Raw genomic sequence first — 18,166 nt, forward strand, 5'->3', positions numbered from 1 at the left:
CATACACATCCCACCCAGGACTTTTGGCAATATCTGGAGAAATTGCTGGTTGTCACAACTAGGGAGAGAGTGCACTGGTACCCACTAGTTAGAGGCCAGAATGCTGCTAAACACTCTACAATGTACAGGATAGCCCCTCACAACAAAGAATCATCTCCCCAAAATGTTACCAGTGGAGAACCCTGCTCTAGGCAATGCTATCCTCTTACAACTACAGTATCAGTATGTAATGCATTGCACCAGGCGCCACTGTGGATATAAACTTATATGAGATGGAACCTGCCTTAAGGATTACAACCTTTCAGGTAGAGTATTATACAGCTCACACCCTTAGAAACTGCATGGTAAATAAACAAAGTGTTACAAGTAATCAAGGGAATGATATATCATTGTTGAGATGACCAGTATCACAAAGAAGCAGCAATCAGGATCACAAAGAATTGTTGTTAAAAACAAAATTCAGGAGGGCCTTAGCCCTTAACTTGAACTTCAATTCTAAGTAAAACCATGGCTTAACTCATAAAAGCCTTAGGATTTCCCTGCTTAGGCACCGATTTATCGATGAGGGCTATTTCCATATCCTCAAAAGAAAGCATGCCAGTTTAATCTTTAATGTGCCTATTTCTTGGGGCTCAGACAAGGTAGAAAAGACTACAAGAAATTGACTATTGAGTCCTGTTCCATAATAATTCATCTGGATGTGGCCAAATTGTCTTTTTTATTGAGTAATTCCTTTCCTCTGTAATACCAGATCTTTCTATTAAAAAGCTATAAATCTCCACTTCTAATATTTAGCCTGCTAATTTGACACAATACGCACTGCAAATTCCTAATGCTGCCTCTCTTAACATCTTTTTCGTCAGTCCCCCTGTCTAAAATACATTAAGTAAATAACTAGCTAGGTGGACAGATATACAAGTTCTTGTCATTTTAATACTGTTTCTGGATTGTGCTTAAGATCCAATATATTACAATTAAGGTTTTCTTACTAGGAATCCAAATGTTTATGATTCCAGTAGGTACGCAATTTTTTAAAAATATATTTTATTGTTTTTTTACAGAGAGGAAGGGAGAGAGATAGAGAGCCAGAAACCTCGACGAGAGAGAAACATCGATCAGCTGCCTCCTGCACACTCCTCACTAGGGATGTGCCTGCAACCAAAGTACATGCCCTTGACTGGAATCGAACCTGGGACCCTTGAGTCCGCAGGCTGACACTCTAGCCACTGAACCAAACCAGTTAGGGCTAGGTATGCAATTTATACTAAGTGCATAATTGGAAAAATAATGCCTCTAGCAGAGTCAATATGGCTTAATTAATAGAAGATCTAGTTTTTATTTCTCATATGTTTACCCCTTTTGCTTTCTGACATCTTCGTGTCTCGGTATCACTTATTACTCATGGAAAACAATGAAACCCTTAATGGGAAAAGACATGACATATTTTAATTTTATTAGCATTATTTAATTCAGTGGTCTCTGATTTTTTTTTTTTGATTGGTCAACTCATAAAAAATATTTGAGCTTGGCCAGTTTGGCTCAGTGGTTGAGCATCGACCTCACGATTCAATTCCTGGTCAGGGCACCTGCTAAGATTGCAGGCTCAGTCCGCAGTAGGGGGTGTGCAGGAGGCAACAAGCTGGTTTGGCTCAGTGGATAGAGTGTTGGCCTGCAGGCTGAAGGGTCCCGGATTCAAATCTGGTCAAGGGCATATGCCGGGTTGTGGGCTTGATCCCCAGTAGGGGGTGTGAAAGAGGCAGCCAATGATTCTCTCTCATCATTGAGTTTCTATCTCTCTTTCCCTCTCCCTACCACTCTGAAATCAATAAAAATATATATTAAAAAAAATTTTTTTAATATTTGAGCCCAGGCCGGTGGTTAAAGTGTCAGCCTGAGCACCGAAGGATTCGATTCCCCATCAAGGATACCTGGGTTTCAGGTCCGATTCCCAGCCCAAGTTGGTCAGGTGTGTGCAGGAGGCAACCAATCGGCCTTCCTTCCTTCCTTCCTTCCTTCCTTCCTTCCTTCCTTCCTTCCTTCCTCTCTCTCTCTCTCTCTCTCTCTCTCTTTCTCTCTCTCTCTCCCCCTCTCCCTCTCCCTCTCCCTCTCTCTTTCTTTCTCTGTCTTTCTCTCCCTCTCCCCACCCTCCCCTCCCTCCCTTCCACTCTTTCTGAAAATCAATACAAAAAATATCCTCAGGTAAGGCTTTAAAAAAAAAAGTTTGGGACATACACAACATGTATGCCTAGGTATTTATAATTATATACATGTAGTAATATATATACACTGATGTGTTACATCATTACATATACACAAAAATAACAATTTTAAATGAATAATGGCATCAATCATTACAGACAAAATTTCTAACACTTTTTTCCATATTTCAGTAACTCACTTAGAGAATACTGGTTTAGAATCCTCTTTCCTGAGGGCCAGTGGATAATCCATTTTAGTTTCAGGATTCTTTTTCTTTTCTTTTTTAAAATAAAGCACTGCATATTTATTGCCAAAAACATACAATTATACAAAAATAAAAAAATATCCAAACTCCACAACCCAGAAATAAACACTGTTAACATTCTAATATTTTTTCCAGACTTCTTTCTTTGCATCTAAAAATACTTGTAGTTTTAACATATTTGTGATTGTATACTATGGACTATAGTTTTAGTTTTTATATTTTATTGTCTCTATTATGTTTTTATATATGTGATACATCAAAATGATAGACTTGTATGTAATTTATAAAGCATAAATAATATAATGAACACCTGTGGAATTATTCTAACTTTTATGCAAAATTCTTAAAAGTCCAGAGCTGATAAATTTATAGAAAAGCCAATGATTCTTTAAGTGACCCCACGATGGCAGCAGAGAGTAAGGAAGGATTTGAGACCATGTTCTGGGCTTGAACAGGTAACATAATGAGCACTCCTAGTCTGTGGCATTTATATATCAGTTAAATTTAAACCATGACTTTGAGGAATGAGATTGTTCTGTTCAAGAGATATAATGAAGGCCCAATGAGGCTGGAAAGTAATGAGGAGGATGACAAGAAACTAGGAGAAAATTTCAGATGTTGAGAGAGGCCAGAGCATATACTAGTAAGTCCTTAAGAACGTGTAAGTAATTAAGACATCTTAGTTTTATTTGAAGCTATAGAAAGATTTTAAGCAGAGGACTAACATGATCTGATTTGCATTTTTAAAATATCACTTTGGTTACTGTATGGGGAAGGGATTGTAAGAATACAAAAGTTCAAGCAGGGTGGGCCAGTCAGGAGGCTACTGAAAAGATCCAAATGAGAGATTCTTGAGGCTTAGACTAGGGAGGAATTAGAGGAAAATACAGAGCAGATGGATGCAAAATCTATTTTACAGATAGCACTGCTAATACTCCTAAATGGGAAGGGAAATGTAATAGTTAGAAAAACAGTGGACCTCGGGCAAGCCCGAAGCTTGGGCCTACAGAAGGATGCTGTTGGGAAAATGACCTTCACTTCATTCAATATTTATTGCACCAATTATTTGTACCTGTAAATAAGCAAAGAAGTCTGTAGCTAGAAGTTCCAGAAAAAAACAGGTATGAGGGGGGTAGGTGTGGGCTAGAGCAGATCTATGGGGAAAAAGGGGGGACATCTGTAATACTTTCAATAATAATAGAGATACATTTTTTAAAAATCAGGCATGAGTCAGGGACAAGAAACATATTTAACATCTCCATCCCCACATCCCCAGGAGAAAGGCAAAATAATGCTTCTAAAACATGGCAGCATCCATATTTTGTACAGGTGATTTAGCCATAATTGTACATCATCATAGGTAGCTCAGAGGGATCTGGAAACCCATACCTCTATCTGGTAGCATGCTATGTTATTTCCTGGTTTCTATAACCATTTATTTGAATATCAGTATATCTTGCCATTAAAGAAACATAACATACTATAACTGCCTGTTTGTGTCTTGACTTTCAATTATATCACTTCTGTTGAACAACCCTTAAGGGGAGGATGTATCCCTGATTTTAATCTTAAAGGTGGAGAAGACTAGGGATAATACAGGTTTTGGAAGAAAACTAAAAAATTCTGTTAGGAACATTCTGTTAAATTTGAGATGACTATTAGACATTAAAGGGATGATGTGAAGTAGACAGGTAGCTATAAAAGGTTGGAGTTCTACATTTCAGCATGATCAGCCCATTAATTATATTTAAAACTATAAAATTAGATGAGATCACACAAAAAATTAAAAATAGAACTACCAGATAACCCAGCAATTCCACTTCTGGGTATTTATCCAAAGAAAATAAAAACACTAATTCGGAAAGATATTTGTATCACTATGTTCATTGCAGCATTATTTACAACAGCCAAGATATCGAAGCAAGTAGTTTTGCTTATGATGAGGTCTTGGTAGATGAATGTTTAAAGATATGATAAATGGCCCTGGCTGGGTGGCTCAGTTGATTGGAGTGCTATCCCGTACACCAAAAAGATTGCGGGTTCAATTCCTGCACATCCATAGGTAGCAGGTTCCATCTCTGGTCGGGGCAAGTATGGGAGACAACAAATCAGTGTTTCTTTCTCTCTCTCTCTCTCTCTCTCTCTCTCTCTCTCTCTCAGAATCCACAGAAACATATCCTTGGGTGAGGATTAAAAAAGAAATAAGCCTGGCTGGCGTGGCTCAAAAGTTGAGCATCAACCTATGAACCAGGAGTTCACGGTTCAATTCCCAATCAGGGTTGCGGGCTCGACCTCCAGTATGGGGCGTGCAGAAGGCAGCTGATCAATGATTCTCTCTCATCATCGATGTTTCTATCACTCTCTCCCTCGCCCTTCCTCTCTGAAGTCAATAAAAATATATTTTTAAAATAAAAATAAATAAAAAATAAATAAACCCAGCCCTAGCTGGTTTGGCTCAGTGGATAGAGTGTTGGCCTGTGGACTCAAGGGTCCTACGCTTGACTCCGATCTAGGGCTCATGCCCCGGTTGTGGGCTTGATCCCCAGTAGGGGACGGACAGGCAAGAGACAGCTGATTGATGTTGATGCATTGATGTTTCTATCTCCCTCTCCTGCCTCTCTAAAATAAATAAAAACATACTTAAATAAATATGTGATATATGTGTCATACACACACACACACACACATATACAATGGAATGTACTCAGTAATAAAAAAGAATGAAATCTTGCCATTTGTGACAACATGGGATGGACCTAGAGCAGCGGTTCTCAACCTGTGGGTCGCGACCCCTTTGGGGTCAAACGACTCTTTCACAGGGGTCACCTAAGACCATCGGAAAACACATATATAATTACATATTGTTTTTGTGATTAATCACTATGCTTTAATTATGTTCAATTTGTAACAATGAAATTGGAGGTCACCACAACATGAGGAACTGTATTAAAGGGTCGCGGCATTAGGAAGGTTGAGAACCACTGACCTAGAAAATATTATGCCAAGTAAAATAAAGTCAGTCAGAGAAAGACAAATATTGTATGATTTCACTTCATGTGGAATTTAAACAAAAAACAAACAAAACAAAAACAGACTCAGAGATTCAGTGAACAAACTGATAGTTGCCTGAGGCAAGAAGGGTGGGAGGATGGATGAAAAAGGTGAAGGAAAATAAGGGCACAAAATTCCAGTTATAAATTAAATAAGTTACAGAGATGTGGTGTACAGCACAGAGAATATAGCCGATAATACCATAACTTTGCATGATGACACTGTAAGGTATATAAGTACTGGAGCACTGTTTTACACATAAAACTAATATAATATTGTATGCCAACTATACTTTAATTTAAAAAAATTAATCAGTTCTCCTAAACATTAGATGACATCACTTAGAAAAATAATGTAGATTAGAGAACATACTAGTAAATTAGTGGTCCATGGACCCAACTGCTGATACACAGACATGTTTCATTTTTTTGTCTCCACGTTTAAAAACTTGTGCCAGAAGTTAAAATTAGTAGAGTTCACATTTTTAAAAATCTATAATCCAAGTTTTTCTTTAAAGAACTGAATGATCTGGCAACACTTGGCTTGAACAGTATAGCAGCTTTCCCTTGTCTTCTCAACACTGAAGCCAACTGTCATCTTCCATTTATCATTATATTTGTATACCACTGTTTTTCTAGTACAAAGAAGTATTTCTCAGGGTCCATGTCTCTCTCAAAACTAGGAAAATGAAAGATAGACCATAGAGGCCTTGTGTTTAAAGAAGAAAAAGGGGGGAAACATATTCTTTGAAATTTAAGAATATTCCTATGCATTCGAAATACAATCACTCTACATCATTCATTTGCATGTCCTATCTGGAGCTTGTAGGCATCTGAGTTTGCTATCCCTGGGGTGGAGAGAGAAGAGACCAAGCCTGAACCATCTCAGTATTTAGATGCCAGGTAGAAGAGGGATAAGAAAAGGAAAAGGAGGAAAGAACAGTAAGATAGGAAATAGGAGAGTGTGAAGGTATGAAAGCTAAGAAGAGACTGTCTTGCGTAGGAATTGTGCAGATGTTTTTGAGAACTAGAATAATATGAGTCCAAATAAGTGTTCACTAGATCAGAAAACAAGAAAGCCACCAACTTGACCAGTTTCAGTGGAGTATGATAGAATGTCATTAAAGTAGGGTGAAGATTAGGGTACAGCAAATTATGCCCAAGAGACTAGAAGAGAAGAAATAAGAGGAAGAGTAGAAATCAATGAAATAGAACATCACAATAAAGAAGATCAACAAAGCCAGAAGTTGGTTCTTTGAAAAGACTAATAAAATAGATAAACCCATGGAAAGAGTAATCAAGAAAAAAAGAGAAGCACAGCCCTGACCGGTTTGGCTCAGTGGATAGAGCATCGGCCTGCGGACTGAAGGGTCCCAGGTTCGATTCCGGTCAGGGGCATGTACCTTAGTTGCGGGCATATCCCCAGCGGGGGTTGTGCAGGAGGCAGCTGATTGATGTTTCTCTCTCATCGATATTTCTAGCTCTCTGTCCCTCTCCCTTCCTCTCTGTAAAAAAATCAATAAAATATATTTTTTTAAAAAAAAGAGAGAAGCACAAATAAGCAAGAATGTCAAAAATGAAAAAGATGCCATCCCTACATATCCATCGGGGGGGGGGGCACTGTTGGAGGATATTATAAACAAGTTTATGCCTGTAATTTAAAATTTTGATAAGACAGATTTAAATCAAAAATATAATTTATTAAAACAGACATGAATAAATAAAAAATATGAATAGCCTGAAACTATTTTTTTAAAAGTGTATCCATAATCCAAAAACTTCCCTTAAAAGAAAACTCCAGATGGCTTCACTAGTAGATCCTAATCAAAAATCTAAGGAAAATAAAATGATAATCTTACATAAACTCTTCCAAAGAACACAAAAATAAGGAGCAGCCCTAACTCATATGAGGCCAGCATAACTTTTTTTTTTAATTAAATCTTTATTGTTCAGATTATTACATTTGTTCCTCTTTTTTCCCCCCATAACTCCCCTCCTTCCAGCTCCCACCCCACCCTCCACCCTCACTCCCCACCCACTGTGTTCATCCATAGGTGCATGATTTTTGTCCAGTCACTTCCCGCATCTCCCACACCCCTTTTCCCCCCAAGAATAGTCAGTCTATTCCCTTTCTATGTCCCTGATTCTATTATAATCACCAGTTCATTCTGTACATCAGGTTATTTATTCACTTGATTCTTAGATTCATTTGTTGATAGATGCATGTTTGTTGTTCATAATTTGTATCTTTACCTTTTTCTTCTTCTTCCTCTTCTTAAAGGATACCTTTCAGCATTTCATATAATACTGGTTTGGCGGTGATGAACTCCTTTAGCTTTTCCTTATCTGTGAAGCTCTTTATCTGACCTTCAATTCTGAATGATAGCTTTGCTGGATAAAGTAATCTTGGTTGTAGGTTCTTGGTATTCAGCACTTTGAATATTTCTTGCCATTCCCTTCTGGCCTGCAAAGTTTCTGTTGAGAAATCAGCTGACAGTCGTATGGGTATTCCCTTGTAGGTAATTGAGCCTCTTTCTCTTGCTGCTTTTAAGATTTTCTCTTTGTCTTTTGCTCTTGGCATTTTAATGATGATGTGTCTTGGTGTGGTCCTCTTTGGATTCCTTTTGTTTGGGGTTCTCTGCGCTTCTTGAACCTGTAAGTCCATTTCTTTCTCCAGATGGGGGAAGTTTTCTGCCATTATTTCTTAAAATAGGTTTTCAATATCTTGCTGTCTCTCATCTTCTGGCACTCCAATAATTCTGATATTAGACCGCTTAAAGCTGTCCCAGAGGCTCCTTACACTATCTTCACACTTTCGGATTCTTTTTTCATTTTGCTTTTCCAATTGGGTGTTTTTTGTCGAATCTTTGGTTTGATTCTTGTGCTCCTCTGGTCTGCTATTGGGTATAATATTCTTTATTTCAGTCCGTGTATGCTTACTTTCTAATTTCTTTATCGTAGCATCGAGGGTCTCATTAGTTTTCGTGAGGTTCTGCACAAATTTATGGCAAGCCCTCAAAATTGCGATTCTTAGCTCCATATCCTCCATTTCTGTCATGTTTTTTTGTCTCCGCATCTTTTATGCTTTCTTGGTGCACCCCCTTGTGGTCTCTGTGCGCAGTCTTGTTCTAGCCAAGCCTTAATTGTTGTAGTTAACACTAGAGGGGTTTGACCACCAGGCCGACTGGCTATAGGAATCAGCTGTATGGAAAACGTCTGCCTTCTGGGGAGGCGCTAATCCAGCCTTTGCCTGAGGCGATCGGCAAATGGCTGTGCGCAGGGTTTGGGCGGGGCGGGATCAACAGGGCGGGTGGAGGGAGCAGTTATGGCCACGCTCAGTCCCGTTCCCAGAGGCTCTGCTTCTCAGAACCCCGGCAGCCGCTGCAAACTTCGGAAAGAAAGCTGCCCTCAGGTTCCAACTGATGCCGGATAATCCCGCTTCTCCCGTTTGAGTCTGGGTCCCTAGAGACTCGCCCGGATCTGGAGCCCAGAGTCTGAGACTCACTCCCGACAGAAAACGACAACCACGCCCTCAGCCACCAGCCCGCTTTGCGCGCGCACCTCGGTACCTTTGTATTTTCCACACTGCGCCGCCTCTGAGCCTCGATTTGCTGTTCTCTTTCCTTCTAGTTGTAGAGTCTCTCTTCAGCCAGCCTTCCTGTGGTTCTGGGTGATGTCCGTTCAGTCTTTTAGTTGTATTTTTGAAATGGTTGTTTGCGGCAGCGGTCTCCGGTGTTTACCTACGCCGCCATCTTGGTCTCCCAGCATAACTTTTTTAAAAATCCTCACCCAAGGCACATCATTGCGAGAGAGAAACATCAATCAGTCAGTTGCCTCCTGTAAGCGCCCTGACTGGGGATCGAACCCACAACCTAGATATGTGCCCTGACCAGGAATGGAACCTGCAACCTTTTGGTGTATGGGACGACACTCTAAGACATGCTTAGAGAGAGGAAGTGGGGGGTGGGGGGAAGAGAGAGAGAGAGAGAGAGATCAATCTGAAGGAGAAATATCAATTGGTTGCCTTCCGTACATGCCTGGACCAGGCCCTGCTGGGTAGCTAAGTTGGTTAGACTATTATCCCAATACACCAAGGTTGCAGGTTTCATCTCCCCGGAGAGAGCACATACAAGAATCAACCAATGGCCAGAACCGGTTTGGCTCAGTGGATAGAGCAGCCGTGGGCAAACTACAGCCCTTGGGCTGGATCCGGCCCATTTGAAACGAATAAAACTAAAAAAAAAAAAGACCGTACCCTTTTATGTAATGACTAGAGGCCCGGTGCACAAAAATTTGTGCACTCGGGGGGGGGGGGGGGAGGGGGGTCCCTCAGCCCTGCCTGTGCCCTCTCGCAGTCTGGGACCCCTCAGTAGATAATGACCTGCTGGCTTAGGCCTGCTCCTGGGTGGCAGAGGGCAGGCCCAATCCTAGGTGCAGCCCCTGGTTGGGCTCAGAGCAGGGCCGACTGGGGAGTTGGGGTGCCGCCCCCTGTCATGCACAGAGCAGGGCGGATGGGGAGATTGCGGCGCCACCCCCTGCCACGCACAGAGCAGGGCCGATCAGGGGGTTGGGGCGCTGCCCCCTGCCATGCACAGAGCAGGGCAGATCAGGGGGTTGGGGCGCTGCCCGCTGTCACACACAGAGCAGGGACCATCAGGGGGGTTGGGGCTCCATACCCTGTCACACACAGAGCAGGGACCATCAGGGGGGTTGAGGCTCCGTACTCTGTCACTCACAGAGCAGGGCCCATCAGGGGTTTGGGGAGCTCCCCCCTGTCATGCACAGAGCAGGGCCGATCAGGGGTTTGGGGAGCTGCCCCCTGTCACACACAGAGCAGGGCCAATCAGGGGTTTTGGGAGCTCCCCCCTGTCACACACAGAGCAGGGCCGATCAGGGGGTTGGGGAGCTGCCCCCTGTCACACACAGAGCAGGGCCAATCAGGGGTTTTGGGAGCTCCCCCCTGTCATGCACAGAGCAGGGCCCGTGGGGCGGGGGGGAGTTGAGGCGCCACACCCTGTCACACTCAGGGCAGGGCTGATAGGGAGGTATGGCTCTACCCCGTCTCACATAGAGCAGGGCCCGTGGGGGGGTTGGGGCGCCACCACTGTCACACACAGAGCCGCAGGGCAATCAGGGGGTTTGGGCGCTGCCCCCTGTCACACACAGAGCCGCAGGGCGATCAGGGGGTTTGGGCGTTGCCCCTTGTCACGCTGATCCCGGTGCCGGGAGGCCTCGAGGCTCCGCTGATCCCGCCCAGCAGGGTCACAGATCCGGGTCCCAGACCGCAGACAGCCTTGCCTGCTGCCGCCTGCCTTCAATATGCAAATTAGCCGCCATCTTGTTGCTTCAGGGTGGGGGTCCCCACTGGGGTGCCTGGCCAGTCTGGGTGAGGGGCTGAGGGCTGTTTTCAGGCTGGCGGGCAACTGAAGCTCCAAACCTCTCCTTTTTTTCTTTTTTTTTTATTCTGGCATTTATTTACCTTCTATGGCTGTCACTGGAGCTGAGAGCCGGCTTTCTCTCTGAGGCTCGGCTGAAAGCAGGTTTCTGGCCTTTGTTTTCTGTATTCGAAACAATGTTGCGACTCCAGCTCTGAGATCCCGGCTGACTGACAGGAGGTTTCTGGAGTTTTGTTTATCTTCTATAAATGTTACTATGTTTCCAACTGAAGCTCAGAGGCCGGCGGGGAACGTTGGAGTCCACAGCAAGCAAGCCTCCAGTTAGCTTCCAGCTGCCTGGCTGCCGGCCACCATCTTGGCTGACAGTTAATTTGCATAAGGATACGCTGATTAGCCAATGGGAAGGGTAGCGGTCGTACGCTAATTACCATGTTTCTCTTTTATTAGTGTAGATGTTTACTTTGAATTTATATTAGTTCACACAAACACTCCATCCATGCTTTTGTTCCGGTCCTCCGGTCCAGTTTAAGAACCCATTGTGGCCCTCGAGTCAAAAAGTTTGCCCACCCCTGGGATAGAGCGTCGGCTGGCGGACTGAAAGGTCCCAGGTTTGATTCCCGTCAAGGGCATGTACCTTGGTTGCGGGCACATCCCCAGTAGGGGGTGTGCAGGAGGCAGCTGAATCGATGTTTCTCTCTCATCAATGTTTCTAACTCTCTGTCCCTTTCCCTTCCTCTCTGTAAAAAATCAATAAAATATATATATTTTTTAAAAAGATATATTAAATGTAAATGTGATTACCAGACATGTAGGTTAGCATAAAAAGTTGAAAATGTAGCCTGGCTGGAGTGGTTCAGTGGTTGAGCATCAGCCCTTGAACTAAGAGGTCACTGGTTTGATTTCCAGTCAAGGCACATGTCTAGGTTGTGGGCTCGACCCCCAGTAAGGGGTGTGCAGAAGGCAGCCAATCAATGGTGTTTCTCTCTAATCTCATTAATGTTTCTATTTTTCTATCCCTCTCCCTTCCTCTCTCTCTAGAAATCAATAAAAGCTATTTTTAAAAAATGTTGAGAATGTAGCTGATCAAATTCCAGCAAGAAAGAGGAAGGGGGAGGGAGAGGAAGAAGAGAAGGAAGGAGAAGAGAAGGAGGGGGAGAAGAAAATGGAGAAGAAAACAGAGTAAAGACAATCTTTAAAGAGAATTTTAAAATTGCTAAAATATATCAATCCTCATATCTCTCTGAATCCCAAGCTGGAAATTCAGAAAGAAAACACCTAGTCTCATCATAATGAATTTTTAGAACCACAAACTCAAAGAAAAGACCTTAAAAGGAGCTACAAAAAGTTAGATTACCTATAAAGAATCAACATGTAGACTAGCAGTGATTTTCAATAGCAACAATAGAAGCCAGAATATAATGAAAAACTATGTTAAAAATGATGATAAACTGCCAAACTAAAATTTTAGATCCAGTGAAAATATCTTCAAGATCAAGAGCAAAATAAAGACATTTTCAAAACAATGTTTATTATCAATGAGACCTCAAAAAATGAACTTCTAAAGTATGACCTTAAAGAAAACGACCCTAAAAAAAAGGTCTGAGGTATAAAGACAAACTAGGCCCTGGCTGACTTAGAGCATTGTCGTGATACACAAGGTTGTGGGTTTGATTCCCCGTAAGGGCACATACAAGAATCAACCAGTGAATGCCTAAATAAGTGGAACAACAAATCGATGCTTCTGTTTCTTTCTCTCTCTCTCTCTCTCTCTCTCTCTCTCTCTCTCTCTCAAAATCAATAATTTTTTTAAAAAGACAAACTAAAACTAAAAAAAGGTAAATTCTCTGGTAAATCTAAACAACTACTGACTGTAAAACAAGAGCAAAAACAGTAACTAAACAAATGCACCAAAGTAAATGAAAGAGAAAGGGCAACAGAAATGGAAGAAAGGTGAACAAGGATGGATGACTTTTTCATAAAGTTTTTCAGTGGCAGCAATCAGAGAAATGCAATCAGTCCTCAAGGGAGAGGTGGCATCGAGCATGAAATTAATACATATCAAGAGCCAAAATGAAGTGGGTTTTGTATTATTTGCCACTTTAACTTTTCCATGCCTCTGCTATAATTAAACCCTATTATTATTATTATTTAAATATATTTTATTGATTTTTTACAGAGAGGAAGAGAGAGGGACAGAGAGTTAGAAACATCGATGAGAGAGAAACATTGAGCAGCTGCCTCCTGCACACCCCCGACTGGGGATGTGCCCACAACCAAGGTACATGCCCCTGACTAGAATAGAACCTGGGTCCCTTCAGTCCACAGGCTGACACTCTCTCCACTGAGCCAAACCAGTTAGGGCAAACCCTATTATTATTAAGTCAATGGCTGTTAGTAACTATTCACTTCAGAATATCCGGTTGTTACTATGCTTATACTTCATTTAGTTAGAATAATCAAGGTATTTGACAAATGTGAATTTTCCTAATCTACTAAAGCTCACTGTTTACTAATGTTTTCTTCTACTGTTGGTGTAAATATTTCTAAAAGGATATCATTTCTTATATAAAACTAGAGGCCCGGTGCACAAAAATTTGTGCACTTGGGGCGGGGGGGGGGGGGGGCGTCCCCCAGCCCGGCCTGTGCCCTCTCGAAGTCTGGGACCCCTCGGGAGATAACGACCTGCTGGCTTAGGCCTGCTCCCGGGTGGCCTAATTGGGGCTCCCGGGGCCCCAATTCCTAAGTGCAGCCCCTGGTCAAGCTCAGAGCAGGGCCAATTGGGGAGTTGGGGCGCCGCCCCATCATGCACAGAGCAGGGCGGATCGGGAGGTTGCAATGCCACCCTCAGTCACGCTCAGGGTAGGGCCAATTGGGGGGTTGGGGCACCGCCCCCTGTCACACTCAAGGCAGGGTCGATGGGGAGGTTGCAGCGCCACCCCCTGTCACGCACAGAGCAGGGCCCATCAGGGGGTTGGGGTGCTGTCCCCTGTCACGCACAGAGCAGGGCCCATCAGGGGTGTTGGGGCTCCGTACCCTGTCACGCACAGAGCAGGGCTGATCAGGGGGTTGAGGAGCTCCCCACTGTCACACACAGAGCAGGGCGGATCAGGGGGTTGGGGCGCTGCACCCTGTCACACTCAGGGCAGGGCCAATGGGGAGGTTATGGCTCTACCCTGTCACACACAGAGCAAGGCCCGTGGAGGGGGGTTGGGGTGCCACCCTCTATCACCCACAGAGCAGGGCCGATCAGGGGGTTGGGGCACCGCCACTGTCACACTCGGGGCAGGGCTGATGGAGAGGTTATGGCTCTACCCTGTCACACACAGAGCAGGGCCCATGGGGCGGGGGGGGGGGAGGTTGGGGCGCCGCACTGTCACACACTGAGCAGGGCGGATCAGGGGGTTGGCGCGCTGCACCCTGTCAAACACAGAGCTGCAGGGCAATCAGGGGATTGGGGAGCTCCCCCCTATCAGGCACAGAGCAGGGCAGATAGGGAGGTTGTGGCCCTGCCCCCTGTCACACACAGAGCCACAGGGCGATCAGGGGTTTTGGGCGCTGCCCCCTGTCACGCTGATCCTGGTGCCGGGAGGCCTCGCTGCTCCGCTGATCCCGGTGCCGGGAGGCATATTACCCTTTTACTATATAGAATAGAGGCCTGGTGCACGGGTGGGAGCCGGCTGGTTTGCCCTGAAGGGTGTCCTGGATCAGGGTGGGGGTCCCCACTGGGGTGCCTGGCCAGTCTGGGTGAGGGGCTGAGGGCTGTTTTCCGGAAGCGAGTGACTGAAGCTTCCAACCGCTCCTTGTTTTCTTTTTTTTTTTTTTTATTCTGGGCCAGCTTTAGCTCTGAGGCCTCACCGCTGAAAACATCGATACAATGTTGCTAAAGCCCAGCTGACTGAAAGCCGGTTTCTGGGCTTTGGTTTAGCTTCTTATTTGCAACATAGTACATAGTTGCTTAGAGTTGCAACTGAGAGGCCGGAAAGTGAGGCGGGGAACGTTGGAGTCCGCAGTCACTGAAGCAAGCAAGCCTCATGTTTGCTTCCAGCTGCCTGGCCACCGGCCGCCATCTTGGCTGACAGTTAATTTGCATATACTCACTGATTAGCCAATGAAAAGGGTAGCGGTCGTACGCTAATTACCATGTTTCTCTTTTATTAGTGTAGACTAGAGGCCCGGTGCACAAAAATTTGTACACTCAGGGAGGTCCCTCAGCCCAGCCTGTGCCCTCTCGCAGTCTGGGAACCCTCGGAGGATGTCCACCTGCCAGCTGGCATTCAGACATCCCTCTGACAGCCCGGGAGCCCTCGGGGGAAGTCCACTTGCTAGCAGGGAGCAGGCCTAAGTTGCAGTTGGATATCCTTAGCGCTGCTGAGGAGGTGGGAGAGGCTCCCACCACCACCGCTGTGCTGGCAGCCATCAGCCTGGCTTGTGGCTGAGCAGAGCTCCCCCATGTGGGAGCGACTGACCACCAGACGGCAGCTCCTGCATTGAGCGTCTGCCCCCTGGTGGTCAGTGTGTGTCATAGTGATCAGTCATTCCCAGTTGTTCTGCTGTTAGAGTCAATTTGCATATTACCCTTTTATTATATAGGATAGAGGCCTGGTGCACAGGTGGGGGCCTCTGAAGGGTGTCCCGAATCAGGGTGGGGGTCCCGCTGGGGTGCCTGGCCAGCCTGGGTGAGGGGCTGAGGGCCGTATTCAGGCTGCCCACAGCCCCTTCAGGGTGGGGGGTCCCGCTGGGGTGCCTGGCCAGCCTGGGTGAGGGGCTGATGGCCGTTTTCAGGCTGGCAACACCCCCTGGCGAACCAAGCTCCCAGCCTCTCCTTTTTTTCTTTTTTCAGCGCCTCCTTGAGCAGAGGACAAGGTGGGCTGGAAGCAGGTATTTGGGATTTATTTATCTTCTATAATTGAAACTTTGTAGCCTTGAGCGGAGCCCAGGGCCAGCCAGGGCAGGTGGGAAGCTTGGCTTCCTCCATCGGCGGGGGCAACCCAAGCCTCCTGCTCACTCCAGCTCTGTGGCTGTCACCATCTTAGTTGGGTTAATTTGCATACTCACTCCTGATTGGCTGGTGGGTGTAGCGGAGTGATGGTTAATTTGCATTTTCTCTTTTATCAGTGTAGATAAAAGTGCCTAATTCTGTCTTTCTTTTATTTATTGATGTTTTTAGAGAGAGAGAGAAACATCAACTTGTTGTTCCACTTATTTATGCATTCATTGGTTGATTCTTGTATGTGCCCTGACCAGGGAATCGAACTCGCAACCTTGGTGTATCGGGATAATGCTCTTACCAACCAAGCTATCCAGCCAGGGCCTCCAATTCTTTCTTGATGGTCCAAGGTCATTTGTATAAATTACTACTATTGATGATAAAAGAAATACCCTTGGTAGCTAAGGTGTAGGACCTGTGTGACTACTAAAATATCCCCACACTGTCAGGTGTTCTCTTTTTGGTCATCATTGTATTACATCTAGTAGGCACTCCTATCAACCTTGATCTGATTTTGTGGCAACTATTCTGCTTAAAGCTTCTTTTGATTACATTTTCTGGTTCCTGGCTATATTCTAGATATCCAGAAAACAAATATCAGAGATTCTTGGTAAGGTATAACACTGAATTAGTAAGATGATACTTCTGAGTAATTTATATTTTTGTAATATCTTCTGTTTCAAGATTAAAGTTCACTCTGTGAATCAGAATGACAGAAGAGTAGGTGTGCCATATTATCATCATCACAACCATGCAACAACTCCCCCAAAGTTAACAGCCATTAGAAAAAGTAACCAGATGGTGAAGAAAGCCTTTGGCCTCCAATGCTAGTTACCAGTTTTGTGGCCTTTTTATGCCCCAATTTCCTATCTGTAAAAGTGAGGATAGTTATAGCATTTCCCTACATAGAATTATTAAGAGAATAAAATTAAATTAAATTAAATGATCAAACAAAAAGACATAGTACCTGGCTTAGACTAAACAATATTTCAAATTATCTTTTAAAATTCTGATTTGTATAATAATTTCCATTTAATAGACTTCCTTAATGAACTTCTCCATGGCATCCTTATAAAAATACTATTAAAATATTAATAGTAGCTAATATTTAATGATCACTTATTATATGTTAAAATTGTGCTAAAGGCTTTATAGAGGCTATCTGAACCCTTCGAAATTCCCTGTGAGGTAGATACAATTAAATTCCTATTACAAAAAAGTACACTGGGGCTTGAACTTACTTAAGTAGCATGTCCAAGTTCACAGAACGGTAAGTGGTGAACTTGGAACTCATATGGATCTGCTTGGCTTCAGAATCTATGATTATGAGCATTCCCTTATCCTGAGAAGCAACTTCTGTTAGTCTACTTACCAGCAAGTTGAGAACAAGCTAATCTTTAATCTTATCCTTTACCTGATGACTCAAAACCTCTAGTTGGAAAAGCAGACATGATTTGTCTTATTTTTGCTTTTTAACTTACCCACTCACAGTCGATTCCAAGTACTGGAATATCTTCTAACCCACTCCTAAGCAAGGGTTCAACTTGATCCCACTCTGCCTCCTGAGACACAGTGACCACCTTTGCTTCCAGGATCCTCTCCTCCCATGAGGCTCTGGGGGCACTGGAAGGCAACTGGTCCACTTCTGGCGGGGGCAGCTCGCTCCTGCTTGGAGCTTGCTGCTGCTGCTGCTGCTGCTGCTGGTGCTGGTGTTGCTGCAGCTGGTGCTGCTGCTGCTGCTGCTGCTGCTGCTGCCGCCACCAGGCTCCACGGCTGCTCCTATTCCTCCGGCGCTGGATGCCTTTCCACAGGACAAATGCCCCCACTGCCGCACCAAGAAGAGTGGTCACTGTCAAAGCCACCAAGTGTCTAGACATCTTCAACTTTGCTGCTGTTTAGGAAAGCATATCACTAATCCCACAATCTGCAAAACAAATGGTAACAATAATTTTACAGAATTTAAGCCTATATGGAAAGACATTTCCACTAAAACTTGGGGGTTGTTCCACTTACAATCCATGTGCCCACAAACTAAAAAAATTGTTACAAATTTTGACATGAAACAGTTGTATTTTAATTTTTTCACTTTTTTACATTCTCTACTTCATCTCTATCTCCATTCTCTCCTAAGAAAACCCTCCTGCCCTCTACCAGTTTCCCAGGGCTTTCTTAATCATATAAAATCATATCAATTAAAACAGAATAAGCTAGCCCAGCCAGCATGGCTCAGTGGTTGATTCCCGGTCAGGGCACAAGCCTGGGTTGCAGG

At 44.1% G+C, this 18,166-nt stretch overlaps 1 protein-coding gene across 3 annotated transcripts in view; it reads right to left on the reverse strand.

Moving 5' to 3' along the window:
- EXD2 (exonuclease 3'-5' domain containing 2) overlaps positions 1 to 18,166 on the reverse strand; it is a 93,075-nt gene that overhangs the window by 33,184 nt on the left and 41,725 nt on the right. For all 3 annotated transcript variants that reach the window (XM_070417662.1, XM_070417652.1, XM_070417643.1), the window contains exon 2: positions 17,379 to 17,821. In XM_070417662.1, the coding sequence (XP_070273763.1) occupies positions 17,379 to 17,774 (396 nt within the window). In that variant the 5' untranslated portion in view covers positions 17,775 to 17,821. The remainder of the gene's footprint in view (positions 1 to 17,378; positions 17,822 to 18,166) is intronic.

This window comes from Myotis yumanensis, unplaced genomic scaffold, assembly GCF_028538775.1.
Source record: "Myotis yumanensis isolate MYYU_CA2020_CCGP unplaced genomic scaffold, mMyoYum1.0.hap1 SCAF_1, whole genome shotgun sequence".
Taxonomy (NCBI): domain Eukaryota; kingdom Metazoa; phylum Chordata; class Mammalia; order Chiroptera; family Vespertilionidae; genus Myotis; species Myotis yumanensis.